The following is a 17207-nucleotide window of genomic DNA, read 5'->3' on the forward strand; positions in this document are numbered from 1 at the left end:
TATTCTCCCTTAGTCTACATTGAATTTTACATTTGTTCTATTGTTCTCTCAAGAACAAGAGCCCCAGCAAGCTTATCTTCAAAAACTACCATTTAACTCAAGTATAAGGCAAGTGCTCTTGTCTATTGCTCTTCATACCATAGCCTGTCCTCTGCGCAATAGCTTCTACTGTCATCTACATAAATACATGTTAACTTTAGTGTGAGCAGTAGATGAGATTATGTGGTGTCCATCGTGTGTCCCATGGTTAGTACATCGCGGGAGATAGTAAATATTGCATGATAACAGATAACAATAGCAAAATTAAGTTATGCACCCAATAAATACGTCAACAGCGATTGCTGTCGACTCTCCTCAAATACACGGCGTGAAAGACATGATTTCCTCGTACAGAAGCTCTGTTTGCACATGTCAGAAATGATGCTGAGTGTATGAATACTTGCAAACCTTTGAGCTCAGCTTTAGTGAGATCGTCCTTGTACTCTGCCAAAAGTGTCAAAAGACGGGCGAATGTGCTATGCGAAAGGTGCTCACGGTCAAAATAAAAGTAGTCGGGATCCAGTGACGCAACCACAGGTTCATCTTCTGGATCGTGCTTGACAACGGTCAGTACAAGCTGGCATGGTTTCTCGGAAAGTAAAAGGTGACTGACATAGGTAGCCAGGTATGGATGCTCAAGCGCTTCATCGACGGTCATCCTCTTCCTCTGATCAAATGTCTAAAACAGAGCAATTCAGGAAACGAGCCTGCTGACAGTTTGAAAGATAATACCAGTGTTTTCTGAAGGAAATCGATAGCATCCGGGGAAACTTTAGGAAACAGCGTTGTGAATGATTTCCGCTTCCGTATAGGTAGCGCCCGAATGTAATCTCTTGATCTTCTCGAAGTGATGGAATAAAATTCATCTAACGTTGGAGTGCCTAGACGAAATGCCATTGGATCACAAGACATAATCCCATGTTACATCCTTACCTATGACATCTAATATGAGGTCGAGTTGATGTCCGTAGTCCCGACCGGGAAAGAGAGGCTTTCCCGTCAGCAACTCTGCAAGGATGCAACCGACAGCCCACATATCAACAGCCTGTTGTCGTTAGCGGCAAGTTGAAGGGAATCGGTGGGACAAACTTACCTTAGTATACATCTTAAAGGACAACATAATTTCAGGAGCTCGATACCACCGAGTCGCTACGTATTCCGTCATGAGGCCCATCTCTTTTCCTCCAGGCACGGTTGATTTGACACTACGTGCCAAACCAAAATCACAGACTTTAAGATCGCAGTTTGCATTGAGTAGGAGGTTTGCTGGCTTGAGGTCACGGTGGGCGATGTCTGCACTGTGAATGGACTTCAGCGCCCGGAGAGTTTGATATATGAAATACTATGTGAACCGGGGTCAACGACAATAGCGGAAAATGCAAGTGGAACTGACTTGGCAATGATCATCTGACAAGGGTTGTGTGCGTATCACTCGATGTAAGTCCGTCTGCATGAGCTCTTGAATGACTGAAAAAATCGCGTAAGAGTGGATACACCGGTGTCAAACTGAGCTTACAATAAACCTCCTTAAAATCGTCAAACGAAGACGGCTTGACGATGTCCAAGATGGAGATGATCTGGGCTCATGAGTCAACAAGAATGGCATGACATACCAAAGGGGGACACTCACATTCTCATTCACGCAAGTTTCGGAAAAAAATTTGAGTAACTTGAGTTCCCGTAAGGTTCGCAAGCAGAAGAGGGCATGGTCGAAAGGGAGGATCTTCTTGATGGCCACATTGCGACCGCTAGGCTTGTGCAAAGCAGCGGTAACGGTGCCATATGCTCCTTCGCCAAGACTGTGGAGAATCTGGTAATCAGGACCTTGTGTATGATGGTAGTATAGTCAGTTCGATCAAGGAAAACTAGAGAGGCTTAAATTTACCGATATTGAACTTTGGCATTGGTTTCTGACTTTTAGATTTAGGTGCTGGTGCTGTGGCAGCCGTCATCTTAGGCAGAGCAAAGGGAGGAAAGTCAAGTGTAGTGCAAATTCGTGGACACACCTGATGCTATATAATATATCAGGAATGGTGTTCTGGTATAGACAACCAGAGGCTGGAATCTTTGATGTGATGATGGACGAGAAGGTAACGGGCAGTGCCTGGTGTCTGAGTAGCCCTCTGCATCGCCTGTCGATCCACGAGCTGAGCACATACGAACAGTACCGCTTCTTCCCGGAATGCCATGCGAACGTACCAGTGGCGATGCGGGCAGCAGGGGCAGTGACAGGGGCATATTAATGATTGTTGGGGACATTAGGTGTCAACAATTTGGTTTGATGGAAGTGTCCACTGCGAATGGTAAGCTCTGATTTGTGGTTGGACACCCCTGCAGACATGGTAATATGTAGGTCGCTGAGAAAGTTTCCTGTTGGGGTTCGAGGTTACTTGCATACGGTTAAGTATTTGATCGGATCAATCTGATGGGAAACTGGCCCACTCCATCACTGTAGTCAATATTTCGCCTGTATACTACTAGACACGTGGGACTGGGCTTCTTAGACACTGCTGTGCTCCAATGTGGGACTGTGATGTATGATACGTCAAGCCGGATCAAAGGTAACCCAGCCCTAATTATCATGCTATGAGGTGGCTCATCGCCCTCTGATCAGTCCCTCACCTCCCGCATTAAAAACCTGTGAGTGCAAATCTGTATTTATATAGATACTGCCGTGAGCAAAACTGTATAAACATATGTGCCAAGACGCGCTCCCGCCAAGTGCAACGTCCCATGCAGTGAGCCGGTGAATGCATGGACCCAATAGAATGGCTGTACATAGCCTGGGTATGGCGTCTTTGAGGCTACGGTGGAACGTGTCAGTCGTGCATTCTGCGCACTGCGAGGTTTTTCGAGATCAGTCAGGACCAGTGTTGCCGCCCTTGTACAAGACAAGAAAAAAACCTTGGAGGCTGAGTTGGACAACATGCGTACACCCGCCTTTACTCATCATCTCCAGCCTCTCGCGCCTTTTTCTCCTTCTTCAGGCGCTTTCGCTCTCTCTTGGCGTCGTCATCGTCCCGTCTGTCCTTCTTATCCTTCTTCCGTTTCTTGTGCTCGCTGGGTTCGGTACTGTCCACTCCTGCGGGTACATCAATGGTCATTGATTGATCAACTTCGGATTCTGCAGCTTCCGATTTCCGTTTCCTCTTCTTCTCCGGTTCAGCCTTGGTTGTTTCGGAAGCGGGGGCGAGCGCAGGAGTAATAACCGGGGCGACGGGAGCTGCAGTCCCCGCGGTAGCTACTGGGGGCTGAAGAACAGCGTTTCAACATTACTGCAAAATATTTTAATGTACTCACGTCTCTATTGTAATCCATATAGTCTCGACTCCACTCAGCTGGAGTGACACCTTCGATCTTCTCTCCATGTTTACCGAGTTTCCCATCCTTGACTAATTTTTTCTTTTGGAGGGCTACTGGACCGAGACCCCATCGCCGAGGATAGGTATCTCGTTCCATAATGCAACGTTTGACCTTGGCCACTACCCCGTGATCACATGTGGCAAGTTCAACCGTGGACATTTGGGCAATGGCAAGAGCAATTGCCTCTCCTGCGCAAGCCATCAATGCCTGACTAGCGGTGGGCACAGGCGACAGGTTTACCTTTTGTTGTCATCAGTACCACTTCCTCGCTAACGGCTATGTCGGCATCGTATCGCAGAAGTCCAGGAATCATAAGCTTAGCGCCATAGCACACGGCATTGACGGCACTATCTTTCACAACAATGCGTTTATAGCCCACCAATAAGCTTTCCAAAGGCCGGATGACACGTCGGAGATACGATTCTACAATCCAATCAGTCAATGTTACACTGTCTTCGCGATTGCTGACCTACCGTCCCGTGTGTTGTCATACATCCATTGCGCATCCAAAACGTCGTGCATTGTTACAATATCATCGTTCTCAGACATAGCACCACTCCGTACTCTTCGCAACTCCTGCATGTGGCCGCCGACTCCAAGTAAGAGGCCAAGGTGAACGCATAACGTACGAATATATGTGCCAGCTTCGCACGATACCCAAAAAATGGCGAGGTTACGCTTTTCGTCGAACTCTAGAAGCTTTGATTCGTAGACCGTACGGATACGGAGTTGTCGCTTCACGGCAGAAATAAGTGGCGGACGTTGAAACAATGCACCGCTCAGAGTCTGAAGGGCTCGCGGAAGAGCAGTAGGGCTCGGAAGACTGGAATGTAGTCGGAGGACGCAAACATATTCTTTCCCTAATGACACATCAGATATTTTTCAGTCAGGTAAAAGAAACAACAAACCAGCCCCTTGTTGCGACTTGACTAACCGAGTTGCTCGGTCAATGCAAACGATTAAACAGCCCGTGACCTTGGGATCGAGAGTACCACTATGTCCTGTTTTCTCCACTCGTAATATGCGCCTAATCCATGCAACCACCTCATGTGACGACGGATTGGATGGCTTGTCAAGATTGATCACGCCTGACCTACGGTGACGAACAATGAGTTTGTTGATTAACCAGCGTATGAGAAAAAGTCCGACTTCACATAGGAACTGATGTCACGTTTGAGTGGACTGCTTCCTGATGGGATTGGAGTGAAATGGCTTGAACGAACAAGCAAATTATCGTAGTTCTTGAGCAACAAGGGCCATTGGGAGGTGTCGAGTTTTGGTTGGTAGGATTCCGATTTTATTGCGTAGTCTCCTTGAAGCTGAGCAACAGCAACCTGTCTACTGGTGAGTGACGACATTTTTTGTGGACGACGACAAGGCGAACGCTTCGATCAGTCGACTACCACCGTGGGAATTTAGATGACATAATACACAGAGGGCGTGAGAATGCCACTGTACAGTTAATATCCCGTCGATCATCCCTCCCCCGACGGGCCTCTATTGTAGTTCCAAGTCACTTCTACCATTTTTCACCATGGTCAGTTCGGGCGATGCTTTGCTGAGTTACCTTCTCAGTAGGCTAATGCCTCTCGAATGTAGCCTAAAGCTGCGGCTGCCAAGACCCCCACAACCAAGAACAAATTCGTGATCGACTACTCGCGTCCTGCCGCTCAGGGCGTATTCGACGGTGCAGACTTTGAAAAATACCTTCATGATCGCATTAAGGTGGAAAACAAGGCCGGTCAGCTAGGAGACAAGGTTAAAATTGCTCGAGATTGTGAGAGCTTCATCCCATTCTTTTTAAGTTTGTTGACAGTGCTCCACAGCCAGCAACAAAATCACCATTAGCGCCAATATCCCTTTCTCAAAACGGTATCTTAAATACCTGACGAAAAAGTTCTTGAAGAAGAACGCTCTGCGGGACTGGCTACGGTATTTAGTCCGCTCTGTTGTGACGCTACCCATCAACCCTAATTGACTGATAGAGTGGTTGCGTCATCGAAGGACGTATATCAGCTCCGCTTTTATAATATTGCGTAAGTTCTTCTCTCCTTCGCTCGGACTATGCTTACTTTGGGTGATTACAGTCATGATGAAGAAGAGGAGTGAGACTGATGTTGCCTCGCCCGCATGTACTTAGCAATGATGCATATCCACTAAGAATACATACTCAGCCAGATACCTGGTCTGTGAAACACATTTCCTACTTAGGGTAGCTCTAGTCTACTCATTGATCCGACCAGATGCATGAAAGTTAGTGGATAAACTTGATATTCCCCCCGGTAGCATTTTGACACCCCTCTTTGGGTCCGCTGAGTGCAACCATGGCGAGTTCGTACCATCGAGATTGAAGCGCTGTTAACGGCTTCCCTTGAAATCTTCGTGCTAAGATGTTCTGCAACTGCCTGCGTAGAATTTTTATTGCGACGTTCGCCTTAGGTGTTATGCGATATCTAATTTTCCGGTCCACAATGGCAGAGTCGGATATGAGCTGTGCAATCACTTTTGAACTTCTGCGCGATTGCAAGGGTGGATACACTTACCTTAAATTCGCAATCCCCACATCCCAACAAGATGGCAAGATCATCCACAGGCGCAGTCTCCCGGGCATAGAACTTTTTCGAGTGCCTATGAAGTCACTGAGATGGCGTAATGCGCGGATGATCCGGCATCACTCACATCAAGGCGTAATGCACAATGTGATTGGCACTCAATTCCCTGGGTTGCTTCCGGAAATTCACCGACGAAGGGTGGAAGGAGTATGCTTGGTTGTTCGTTATGGTACACATTTGGCCCGTAGTGGCATCAGTCGAAAGAAGTTTTGGAAACAAGCCCGCTACGACCGCAGCATTGATTATCGAAAGACTATTGCTGTTGCTGTTCAAATCAGTTGGAATGGTCACGAAACGAGGTTTATATGAGTTATTACGGCCGAAACGAGCCCTTTATTTCAATTGAGCCATGAAGCATAAGCCGGGATGTTTATAAATCATACGCACCGATTAAGTTCCCTCATAACCCCAGGGTCTACGTCAATGAACGACGAGTCAACGAGGTAACTCAAAAAGAAAAGAGTGTTACACGCGGAAAGAGCGGTTCACGAGCATAACTGACCCAAATAACTGTTGGCGCAGCTCCTCGATTTGTAGGAGGTTTTCGTAGCTGAGGAAATTTTGTCGACAGTACTTGCGAGCGGATCCTGGATTGTGACAAGCCCTGCGCCAACTTGAAAACGCGTTGTAGATTGTGAGGAAGTCTGAGTTGTCTGGGTTTTCCAGTGACTTTAAGCCCGAAAGGAAATCTTCGAAGCAGAAAAAAACCATTACATAGTTGAAATGAGTCTTTCGCCCTATTGGCTTCATGTTCAAACCCCAAGGGTTTCACGAATAGTGATCGCGAGTTAAGGGCGGCCGCAATCGTTAACGCCGGGTCCAAACATCGGAAGACGACAGCTATCAGGAGGAATTTTCCAAGGTATACATCTGAAGGAAGGGCACTCAGCAAGCGACCCATCGGAGTAATGTCTTCCGTCATTGTGAGAGCTTTTGCCTTGGAATTATGAGTTTACAATCGTGCCAAGTTCGGGTTAGACCGGTACCTCCACCAATGCAGATATGGCCCTGCGAATGTTGGCTGGAGTGGGTGGGTCGAGAGCACCGCACAGAACACCCTCGATTGAATCGCCCAAGTTCACCTTTAGGGTCTTGATGCGCAGGGCAATGTCAGACAGACTTAGTCGCATAATCTCCGGTAACGGACGCTCAGCGAGCTGCGAAAGAAACGTTGACACGATACGTAGATATCGACGTTGCTTCAAGGCACCCTTACCAACGTGTCATGACGAAACCTCGTGAACAGGTGGAAACAAAGACCACGCTGTAGTCGACCAGCTCTACCTCTTCTTTGAGCAGCATTGCTTCTGGCGACGAAATTGTCGACCAGACGACTCAACTGACGCTTTTCATCAAACCTGTAGCATGTATGTCTGAGTGAAGAAATTCAAGAAAGTGGAGGTAACACAAACATCATTTCTCTATGCTTCCCACTGTCAATAACGCATGTTATGTCAGGAATTGTGATGCCCGTCTCCGCAATATTTGTCGCTGGGTGCGAGGTATTAGTACAATGGACAACTGGGTAAAGTCATTTACCGATGACAATCTTCCTAACTCCAGAGGGCAGCATGTCAAAAACCGCGTGCTGATCGTCCGTAGAGATTGTTGAGTGCAGAGGATATATACGGAACAACTCTTCGTTCCTAAATAATTCATGTTCTGAGAGGAGCTCGCTCATGCGGCGAATTTCAGCCAGGCCGGGCATAAATATCAACACTGCACTAGAGTAGGCGCTGATCGCCTCGTCCTTGAAACATAGATGTTCGAGAAGACGAACGATAAGTTCGTAGGGAATGAAGCGTTCGTCAATGAGCTTCATCGTGGTCAGCGTCCCGGCGGAATAGGACTTGTCGAGTTTGGTAGATGTTGCGGTACGCTCTTCGTTAACCACGGTTCTTTCGTCGTCGTCGTCATCTCCTGCGACCAATGTGGTACTCTCTTCCCAATCTACGCGAGTTCTGTTTTTGTGAGAGTTGCCAAACACTAAAGAAAGAGGTGTGTAACATTGTAGACTCGCTCGAGACAACTTACGCCGTTTTGCATAAGGTGAATCTTCCGCTATTGACCAACCCGTGCGTTCCACTGCGTCTTCCATGAAAAACACGTCCACAGGGAAGGTGCGACCCGGAACGTGCAGTACAGGGCAACCTCCGAAATAATCGGAGAACTTGTTAGTGTCTAGTGTTGCAGACATGAGTATGATCCTGTCGTTATGTTAATTCACGATGGGTAAGAAAATCAGTATTATAGTCACCTTAGGTGGGGCTTCGACTGTGCTAAAGATTTAAGCACCATAAGCAAGAAATCTGATTCGATGGTACGTTCATGAACCTCATCGATAATGATGTGCTGTTGTGTCTCGTTCACATTAAGAATTACAAGAAGACAGAACCTCGCACAGTGATCTCGCCAAAGGCGGTGCTGGGGGTGAGACCACTGGGCCCACCTTCCAGCATTCTTAAGGCGACACCTGTGGTCACATAAGCCAGTCTTGTGTTCCTCGTTGTGCGGTTCTCAAGGCGAATGGCATATCCTACCAGTGAACTTGGTGTGCCAACTATGCCAGGGGGATCACCTAATTCTCGCGAAACGCGTTGAGCAAGCGACACCGCTGATATACGACGGGGTTCCGTGCAATAAATTTTACACTGCTTCCCGCGCCCTAAATGATCCTCGAGTATAAATGCTGGGACTTGGGTGGACTTCCCACTGAGTAATGCTTTAACCTAGCGGTATAACCAACGGAATCCAATGGCTTACCAGCCAGTTTCACCGCACAGCACAAGAATCCGCGACCGCTCCAGAGTTGCGAGTATCTGCTTGCGGAACTTTGCAATGGGCAACAATTCACGATGAGCCTACGGAAATGTGAGCATTCTTTATGCTCGGCGATAAAGATTCCCTCACAAGCATTTCTTGGTAGGCAGGGCGCTTCTGGCGCGCTTCGAAATCTGCGATCAACTTATCTGGTTCTACTTCGAGATTTTGCCGGACAGGCGACCCGGATCTAGCACTCCTGTTGTCGGTGCCAACTTTTGGGCCGGTTTCGCTGGGCTGTGGGAGTCAAAAGAAATACAGAGTGATGTACCTTTTGCACTCACTAGGTCCCTTGGAACCTTTTTCTCCGCAACATTCTGCAGCTTAGTCCAAATGCTGCGATTGATACAATCATTCGTATTCTTCCAGGTAGCGTCCAACTCGTCCCAGAGATTTCTAAACGCAGGTGGGAAGAACCGATACGAAGTGAATCCTACCGGCCGTGCAGTTTGTGATCCAACGGCAAATCCTTCCGCCTTTGAGAATATCAAGGCATGCAGAGCAACTGTGGCAATGTACTGCTGCGCCTGAGACTCGTCGTGGCAGGCAACGTCTTCCATTGTCCACTCATCCACTCCCTTCCAGGGCCATAGCACGCGAACCCTAGCACGCTTGGCCCTACTCAACCCCGATATGATATTGAATTCTACCGTTGCAAAGCGATCAATTGTAGAAGCGTATTCCACGAGAGCTGAGTTCGGTAGCTTGGTTGACCCATGCTTGGAAAATGACATATCTTTGATACGGATCGTGTTGCCCTTCGTGTCTTGGGTCCCGGCTGGGATGGCTTCCAGGAGTTCTAGTAGGCCCCCAGACGATTCGTCGCCTTCATCGAAGAAGTCTGGCTCGGAGTTGGGTTCGGGCGCTTTGGTGGGCGTGCCAGGGGACAGGGCTCTCCTAGGGTGCTCTGACCTCCGAGGGGGAAGAAAACCCCGTAATTTGTCCTGCAGTATTTGGGTATTCGCTTTCTTAAGTTCTGCCTGATACAGACTCTCGGCATCTCTCTCGTCGAAAAAGTAATGTCCTTTCGCTTCTCGGAGTTTATCCTCCAACTGTGCCACCATACTCACGTTTTGGCCATTCCTACGAATATTAATAATTTGCAACTTGGTACGGGCATAGGCAACATTAGGATCTTCGGGTTCGGGAGAACTGCACGCCAAAGTACTGGCATCAAAGTCACTACTAGCGTTTGTTGGTGAGCTCGTTCGTTGCCTGTCCAAGAGCATGTCATCAAGGGGCGGAAAGGACGCCGCACCCGTATCCGACTTCGCAGATATCTGGGAACAATGAATGTCACGGGTAATGTCGGAGGGAACCTGAACACCCTGGACATCTTGAGGAGTTCTACTTGGGTCTCCCCTTTTCGCATGTGACAAAGTTGTGTCTTCATTCCATGCACAGGTTCGTGTCAGTCTTTGCTGGTTATAGTCGAGATGACGCACCATTCTCCAGTTCGGCGTCGGAACAGTGGACATACAGCTAGAAGTCGTGTTGGCATGATAGATAAGCGACAGAGGGAACGAACTAACCCATTCACAGGCTTGGTCAAGGTCGACACCTTGGATAGTATGCAGACACTGTTCGACCTTATCCACTGCAAAACCGAGCCTTCGCAATATCCCGTATGTGACGGCCGCACGAGCCGCGACCTTCTCTACAGGTTCGTCGAGATACTTCCGTACTGCTCAGTCGGAGCGCTAATTAAATGAAGGAAAAGCATGCAAACACAATGGACAGAACCTTCTAGGGCTTCTTCTTCCTGGTGCAACTGAAAAATCTGATCTACAAGTGCGGGATCAACTGATAAAGATAAAAATGTTCTCGAGTACCGTCGATCAGCTTCGATGGCCTACCAAGGTCACAGTGAACATAGGAAACTTTGACGCAGCAGTTCGAAGGGATGATTACCTTGATCGTCTTTGATATGTCCTTCTCTACCTTATCCTGATATTTACCGAGTAGATTTTGTACTTGTTGCTGCTCAACGACCTGGGTGTTGGGCTCATTTTGAGCGGTATCCTCAGTGGAACTCGGTCGGCTCTCTGGACATTCTGGCACTTGGCAACAGTCTGACGTTGATGGTGCGGTCTCCGTAATGTCAGCTTTCTTGGGCACCGATGTAGTTGCGAACCCGCGGGCAACAGCCTTCAATTGCGTCTTCTTTTTCTTGGCCATTCGTATAATTGTTGTCCAGGAGTCGTTGCTCACAATCGTCGGGTGTATGACAAGCACCCTGATTGGAGGGTATTAGCGACTGAATACGAACCTATTGTAAGCGGTAGTATCAAATAATTGTACGAAGACTTAGGGCTGGCCCTCGGCGGCACATTTGGAACACCAGCCAAATATTAATGCAAAAGCTTGATGCAAAATGATAGAAAGAACTATAAAGCTTTACATGCTGTATCCAAACTTACTCTACATCTACGCGCCCGTAGAGATGCAAATAATGAATGAAACAACAAGGAAAATTCAATCATCTACCCCAGATCCAGCTTCGTTACCAGCTTCGACTTTCTTCCTGGCAGATTGCTTACTTCCGCCTTTCTTAGGTCGCACCCCACTTGCTCCGGCCTTGCGCTTCTTTCCCCGACTTGGTACAGGAGCAGACTCGCCTTGGTTCCCCTTGTCTACAGTTGCGGCGTTGACCGCATGTCCAAAGAAGTCATCACCTTCTTCGTTCCAAAGGTCCCGGGCGGTATCGCCGCCACCATCGTTCGAGCCAGCAGCCCGCTTGCCCGACTTCTTGGATGACAAGCCAGAAACGTCATGGCTATCGATACCAGCGAGCTGATCATCATTAAGCAGAAGCTGCACAATCTCGCTTGGTTTCGTGACGTCGGTGAAGTTTTTGTTGCCAACAACAATATCTTGAACCTAAGAGGGGACTTGAGCCAGAGAATATCCACGAAGCAAAGCACTTACATCTTTCTTGACACGTGCCAATTGAATAATCCGTTCATCTATGGTGCCCTTCGTGATAAGACGATAAACAGTGACCTGTCGGGTTTGTCCAAGACGATGCGCACGATCCATAGCCTGGGCATCATTGGAAGGATTCCAATCGTGATCATAGAAGATGACCGTGTCTGCGGCAGTGAGGTTTATTCCAAGGCCTCCTGCTCGCGTGCTGAGCAGGAAAATAAAAATATCCGGCCTGATACCATGAGTCATGCAAAAATTAGGACAGTGCAAAAAATTACCTCGTTTGCCAATCCATCACCATGTCCCTGCGATCTTCGAGTTTCGAGGAGCCATCCAAACGCAGGTATTTGTATTGTCGGAAGATCAAGTACTCTTCCATAAGATCCATCATCCGCGTCATCTGGAAGTAGATCAAAACGCGGTGGTCACCAGCTTTCAGCTCTTGTAGCAACGAATCTAGCCTCGCAAGCTTGGCAGAGTCGTAAATGAGCCTCTTTGCTTCGGGGATTTGCATTCTAGACCGCGGCAATTGATCTAAAGCTGACGACGTTACCAATCCCCCTGTCGGTATCGTTGGCAATAGGTCATTGTAAAGGCTACAAGCTGCTGGTGACTCCTGCAGTCGAGGAGGAATACCGTATAGTGCCATGGATTCTAATGGCGCATCGAGGAAATGCAGCCGATGCTCAATGAAAGTCCGGTCCGAGCATGACATAAATATCGACGGTGCTACAGCAGCGGGAACAAACCAGCTGAGGCTTGCTCTGCAGAGGCACGACTCCGTCCACGCAGATAACGAGATGGTGGACAGGCGAAGGTGTTGTGACTGGTTGGTTGTAAGTGAATAACGAGGGGTTGAAATATCCGATGGACCAAAACTCGTATCCCTAGCAAATCTCAGGTTTTAACTCAGTGACAACGACATGCGCTTACTGCAAGATAGTCGATCTCTCCACGATGCGATTTTCTTCTTGTAATTCTGTCAAGCGATTGCGCAAGAAAGAGGACACACGAAGACTATGCACTTCGCTGGGAGAGGAATTAAGAAGTCGAAGGAAGGCAAATGCGGGGGACGCTACACCCTGGTTAATGGTATTGTCGAAATACAAGACAGTGAACAATACCTTCCACTTCGTCGTAAAGAGATTTGGATATCCGCTCCACGTCCCAAATGTTGAACAAGTTGCGGGCACAAAGAGAGCGGGACCGCAGATCATTTTTCTCGCACGGGATCTCGCATAGCCCTCCGTCATGGTAAAATAGCTCTGGTATGCAATATTCAATAGGGTTTTTCGTAGAATATGGAACAGAGGCCACGTCGCCTTCTCTATTGAGAGGACCTGATTGACCAAAGTGGGAAAATGAAAATGGTGCTACAACGTCGGCACGTTCAAAAAGCTCCGGGTGATTGCAAACCTTGGAGGTGACGAGTCAGCAGCTATATTGGGCGAATTGTTAGGGCCGACGACGAACCTTGCGGAATTGCATCACAAGGTTCATGAGAGATCGGGCGGAGTCAGCATCACCAATGTTTGCAGCCTTTTCCAAGAGGTCAGCAACCGAGACATTGACCAATAACGCGCGGTACAAGGCACGCTGTCGAGAACTAAGGTCGACATAAACATCAACTTCAATCTGTATGTGACGCGTTAGAACATGAAGCTGACGGTGGCCAGAATACCATGCCTTTTCGCTTAGTTCGTTTTGGACATGCCTCTTCACTCGGCGAAGCATGAATGGTTTCAATATCATGTGCAAACGTCGAAGCTGGTGCTCATTCAACTTGCTACCTTTGTTTTCCGCAGCATTTTCGATGTCCTTGGAAAACCACTCGTTGAATTCGTCATGGGAGTCGAAGAGACTCGGCATGATGAAGTGAAGTAGCGCCCACAGTTCTATCCCCTTAAATCAACACTGGAAAATATTAAAGCTACGGAGATATGCCATACCCTGCATAGAATTCTGGATTGGTGTACCAGTCAGCAAGAGGCGATTCCGACACTGGAAACCCAGAAGTGTCTTCCAACGAACAGACGATGCATTTTTGATATTCTGTGCTTCATCAAGTATCATATATTGCCATTTCACTCGCTGAAAGTATTGTTGGTCTTGGGTAACCTGACAACGCATGAGGTCCAAAGCAATGGCTAGGTTGGCGAACGCACCAGCTGGTAGCTCGTAATGAGCACATGGAAGGGGGCATCTTTGTTGTAGCTGATCTCCTTCCTGCTCCAAAACTTTCGCAGAGTTGTCCGATCCTTGACGTTTCCCCAGTAAGGTAGAGCCTTAAGACTCGGCACAAATCGTGTAATCTCCTGTTGCCAGTTGTGCAAAGTAGAAGCTGGAGCAACAACGAGAAACGGGCCCCAAATGTCGTGCATTTCCGCAAGGTATGCGAGCAGTGATATTGACTGGACAGTCTACCAAAGGAACTCAATCCAGAGGCCAGAAAAGGGAGAAAATCAAGAAAATACCTTCCCGAGACCCATTTCATCTGCGAGGATACCGTTTATGCCTTGCTCATAAAGCGTTGCTAGCCAGTTAAGACCCTTCAGCTGGTATTCTTTCAACTGGGCCATCAACATCGTAGGTTGTTTAATCGTCAATGGACCGCTCAAAGACGTGGGGTTCTGGAAGTTGAGTTCATCCGAATCAACTTAACATGAGATAATCAAGGACTGCTGCCAACGACACGAAATGTGAGGCTCACGATCCACCAGGGGTACCGACGGGGGAGATGATGCGGAGGTATTATCATCATGAACATGGGCTTGGCCCTTGGCTAATTTCAGTGCCTCGTTGGTTTTCCTCTCGAGTGCCGCTTGCGCGTCAAACTGTTGTGCTCGCTCCTTTGCTAGAGTGACTGCTTCCCGCGCATTGTGTCGGGCATGGCGATGCAAGTTAGTCTGGTCCTCTGAAAGGATGTCAACAGACCAAAGGAATGAAAGGGCCACAACTTGCCGTCGTCAAAGTCAATCTCTCGTAACATTGATGGGTCCACCTCTCCAAGTTCGCCATCGCTGGGAAGTGCAGGAGGCTCTGCGGTATCCCCTTGGACTTCAGCGGCTAAAATCAGTAAGGACACACAATAAGCTTCCGCCTTCACCAACGAGAACCACCTACTCTTCAATTTATTGCCAACGAAATGACTGTAGAGCTCGGTTTGGCTGATTAAGAACTCGAGCTTACGTGCTTGACGTGCCGCTTCGCGCTTCTCTTCCTCGACCTTGGCTCTGTCAATAGCTTCCTTCTGTTCACGTTTGCGAACATCTCGCTCTTCCCTCTCGTTTCTCTTCCAGAATACAAGCATCTCGCGCATGAGTCGCTTCGCCTTCGCCTGCATATCCTTGCTGGCCTTCGCTGTCTTAGTGAAGGGTCGGCGGGCTTGCATTGACGCGAGCATGGCAAGGCGTTTGGCTTGACTCTGCCTTGCCTGGTAACCCAATGCCGCATACTTGTAAACCTAAGCGGCGTTTGTTGATACCACCCGGACAACAAGTCTTAAGTTACACACCTTCGTAATGTCCCTCCGTGCGATATTCGTCCAAACCTTTCGCTGGGCTTCCTCCAAGGTTTTTATACGTTTGGCCATGGCGTTTTCATCGATTTTTTTGGCCCTCCTCAGAGGCGGAACAATCTCGTCGAGCTCGTAGACTACCGTAGACCCTACGGTCAACGCTGGTGATGCTGGGCGAGAAGCAGATGGTGTTATATCGCCGTTTACTGACCCCGCTACCGATCCGTGACCAGCTGAATCTACCCCTAAGGCATCGAACTTTTTCCTCGCCGCCGCCTTTTTACGCCCCTTGGGAGTGAGAGGCATGCTGTCCACACTACGCTCCCTAGGCTGAGAGAGTTTACCCTTGCCTTTGGCCCTCGACGAGGCGCCTTTGGAGAGGGATAAGGGTGCATCATCTACTGCGCACTCAAGCTCCTCCGCAATGCTGGCTGCGTCTTTGTCCACTTTACGTTTCTTCGTTGCCGGCTTGTCTTTCCTCGAAGCAAGGGTAGGTACTTCAAAATCACTGCTCGCGTCGGATAATGGTCCTTCTGCAGGACGCTTAAGTGGATCTCTCCGTTTAACTCTTCGAAGAGAATCCTCCAACTCCTGCGGAGTCTCCTCGGCGCCAACATCCATCGACCTCCCGCTGGCGTCATACCCTTTGCGAACTCCGTCGAAACCAGCGAAACCAGCGTGGGGCGGGGTGGGATGCAAAGTAGACAAGAGGTCATCTTCCATTGGTACTACGGGGGGTGACGGTGGGGGAAGGGGTATACGTGCGAGGCGCGAGACGTAGTGTCTAGAGAGTGCGGCTGCAGTGGTAGAATTGCGTTCCTGAAAAAGGGTTGATTATATATCATACGAAACTTCGGAGGTACACACCAGTACACTTGCTTCGAACCAAGACTCTACCTGAAGCTGTCGTTTATGTGTCTCCATGATGTAATCACTTAGGTCTGCGATCCAAACTTCCTCACAATCCGAGAGGTCCGAGGATACGAGGCGACGATTCTTCCTCGGTTGGATGAAGGCTCTCGCCATTCTCAACTTGGGGTGATCTCGAACGTACAACCTTTGAGCGGGGAGGGTTCCTCCTAAGCCCAGGCTGAAGTGACAATGACTGGTAAGCGAGATGCGACTAGAACTGTAACGCGCGCAGACGTACGCGCTTAGATGCTGGAGGAAGATAATCTGAGTCATCGTCCATTGCCTTCCTTCTCCTCTTGGATGCGAGGTCCTCTTCGCCATCTCTGTAGTAGGCGCCTGCCGAATCCGGGCGGGTGTGTGCGGGACCCGGAGGAGGTTCTTCTCGCTCACGATGGGGGTAGTAATTTCCACCAGGACCCAACGGAAAAATATCTCCTTGTACATAATTGCCCGAGTAGGGGTCCCATCCCCCAGCACCCTGATAAGAGACCGGCTGGTAAGCATAACCACGATGCGGCGGAGGCTGCTCTAGGGTGAGGGCTTTGACCGGGATGATTTGGGTGGGTATGAGGAGATATGACTGCGGAAGAAGGGGTAGGCGTTACGTCTGTGAATGTATGATCAACAGCAGCAACACGAGAAGGACCAGCGGGAGCTGAGTGAAGATGTGCCAAGGAATGTGGTGGTGGCTCGTCATTGAGAATGCGTTTGAGGGACATGTCGGAGAGTAGTATACGGTAGTTGAAGCACAATGTCTGCTACAAGACCGGGTTGCCTCGTGGGACCTGAAACCGCAGAGGATGAAGAGAAGAACAGTTCAGATTTCTCGGAAGCCGAGTGCAAGGGGGGGTTGGTCGCCAATGGTGGTAGGAACAAAACAAAAAAGTAGTGGACAAGCTCAAAAGACGGTACTGATGACAACGGCGGACCTGTTGCTGTGCAAAAATCCTGGCAGGTGCAAACAGGCCTTGGATAGGCGGGAACTTATATGTACGTGGTGCTTATTTCGTTTTGTT

The 17207-nt window shown here is 48.8% G+C and overlaps 5 protein-coding genes across 5 annotated transcripts; 1 reads left to right on the forward strand and 4 right to left on the reverse strand.

The window, feature by feature from the left end:
- Positions 1-29: 29 nt before the first annotated feature.
- On the reverse strand, positions 30-2420 carry F5J12DRAFT_835782 (CMGC MAPK protein kinase). Its single transcript, XM_051745929.1, has 12 exons — positions 2239-2420; positions 1925-2171; positions 1670-1863; positions 1556-1616; positions 1433-1506; positions 1133-1381; positions 973-1084; positions 772-920; positions 653-718; positions 535-595; positions 448-483; positions 30-398 (listed from the first exon to the last, which is right to left on the reverse strand). Exons 2-12 carry the CDS (start codon positions 1989-1991, stop codon positions 355-357), a joined length of 1113 nt encoding a protein of 370 aa, XP_051599553.1. The 5' UTR covers positions 1992-2171; positions 2239-2420; the 3' UTR covers positions 30-354.
- An 86-nt stretch (positions 2421-2506) lies between these two features.
- Positions 2507-4789, reverse strand: F5J12DRAFT_913483 (putative rRNA pseudouridine synthase). The gene is made up of 6 exons (XM_051749093.1): positions 4552-4789; positions 4311-4495; positions 3876-4262; positions 3643-3825; positions 3340-3590; positions 2507-3290 (listed from the first exon to the last, which is right to left on the reverse strand). Exons 1-6 carry the CDS (start codon positions 4758-4760, stop codon positions 2982-2984), a joined length of 1524 nt encoding a protein of 507 aa, XP_051599554.1. The 5' UTR covers positions 4761-4789; the 3' UTR covers positions 2507-2981.
- Positions 4790-4846: 57 nt separating this feature from the next.
- F5J12DRAFT_835793 (ribosomal protein L22e) lies at positions 4847-5512 on the forward strand. The gene is made up of 4 exons (XM_051745930.1): positions 4847-4939; positions 5002-5179; positions 5229-5334; positions 5388-5512. The coding sequence occupies exons 1-4, from the start codon at positions 4937-4939 to the stop codon at positions 5440-5442; spliced, it is 342 nt and encodes a 113-aa protein (XP_051599555.1). The 5' UTR covers positions 4847-4936; the 3' UTR covers positions 5443-5512.
- A 144-nt stretch (positions 5513-5656) lies between these two features.
- On the reverse strand, positions 5657-11012 carry F5J12DRAFT_893342 (P-loop containing nucleoside triphosphate hydrolase protein; the record flags this gene model as incomplete). Its single annotated transcript, XM_051747645.1, has 20 exons — positions 5657-5893; positions 5946-6030; positions 6082-6345; positions 6402-6461; positions 6517-6667; positions 6729-6951; positions 7001-7171; positions 7231-7372; positions 7427-7505; positions 7554-8000; positions 8049-8221; positions 8272-8366; positions 8417-8726; positions 8778-8875; positions 8925-9071; positions 9119-10221; positions 10280-10316; positions 10367-10518; positions 10578-10686; positions 10746-11012. 20 exons carry the CDS (start codon positions 11010-11012, stop codon positions 5657-5659), a joined length of 4350 nt encoding a protein of 1449 aa, XP_051599556.1.
- A 190-nt stretch (positions 11013-11202) lies between these two features.
- On the reverse strand, positions 11203-17185 carry F5J12DRAFT_835814 (SNF2 family DNA-dependent ATPase). Its single transcript, XM_051745931.1, is given in 18 exon segments — positions 11203-11714; positions 11763-11994; positions 12041-12649; positions 12696-12837; positions 12887-13178; positions 13236-13397; positions 13449-13657; positions 13712-13880; positions 13928-14182; positions 14237-14418; positions 14473-14676; positions 14724-14828; positions 14886-15225; positions 15277-16098; positions 16147-16275; positions 16313-16369; positions 16430-16719; positions 16739-17185. The coding sequence occupies 18 exon segments, from the start codon at positions 16908-16910 to the stop codon at positions 11310-11312; spliced, it is 4776 nt and encodes a 1591-aa protein (XP_051599557.1). The 5' UTR covers positions 16911-17185; the 3' UTR covers positions 11203-11309.
- Positions 17186-17207: the final 22 nt, after the last annotated feature.

Source organism: Pisolithus orientalis, assembly GCF_024613125.1.
Source record: "Pisolithus orientalis strain OTSU chromosome Unknown F5J12scaffold_16, whole genome shotgun sequence".
Lineage (NCBI taxonomy): Eukaryota > Fungi > Basidiomycota > Agaricomycetes > Boletales > Pisolithaceae > Pisolithus > Pisolithus orientalis.

Coding starts and splice junctions, on each gene's coding strand:
- F5J12DRAFT_835793 (XM_051745930.1), top strand. Junction 5,180..5,228: donor GGTTAAAATTGCTCGAGATT/GTGAGAGCTTCA, acceptor AGTGCTCCACAG/CCAGCAACAAAATCACCATT. Junction 5,335..5,387: donor GCTCTGCGGGACTGGCTACG/GTATTTAGTCCG, acceptor ATTGACTGATAG/AGTGGTTGCGTCATCGAAGG.
- F5J12DRAFT_835782 (XM_051745929.1), bottom strand. CDS start 1,991: ATGACGGCTGCCACAGCACCAGCACCTAAATCTAAAAGTCAGAAACCA. Junction 921..972: donor CCTCATATTAGATGTCATAG/GTAAGGATGTAA, acceptor CATTTCGTCTAG/GCACTCCAACGTTAGATGAA. Junction 399..447: donor CACTAAAGCTGAGCTCAAAG/GTTTGCAAGTAT, acceptor ATGTGCAAACAG/AGCTTCTGTACGAGGAAATC.
- F5J12DRAFT_913483 (XM_051749093.1), bottom strand. CDS start 4,760: ATGTCGTCACTCACCAGTAGACAGGTTGCTGTTGCTCAGCTTCAAGGA. Junction 4,496..4,551: donor GACATCAGTTCCTATGTGAA/GTCGGACTTTTT, acceptor TCGTCACCGTAG/GTCAGGCGTGATCAATCTTG. Junction 3,291..3,339: donor ATATGGATTACAATAGAGAC/GTGAGTACATTA, acceptor GCTGTTCTTCAG/CCCCCAGTAGCTACCGCGGG.
- F5J12DRAFT_835814 (XM_051745931.1), bottom strand. CDS start 16,910: ATGTCCCTCAAACGCATTCTCAATGACGAGCCACCACCACATTCCTTG. Junction 16,099..16,146: donor GGTTCGAAGCAAGTGTACTG/GTGTGTACCTCC, acceptor ACCCTTTTTCAG/GAACGCAATTCTACCACTGC. Junction 15,226..15,276: donor CACGGAGGGACATTACGAAG/GTGTGTAACTTA, acceptor AACGCCGCTTAG/GTTTACAAGTATGCGGCATT.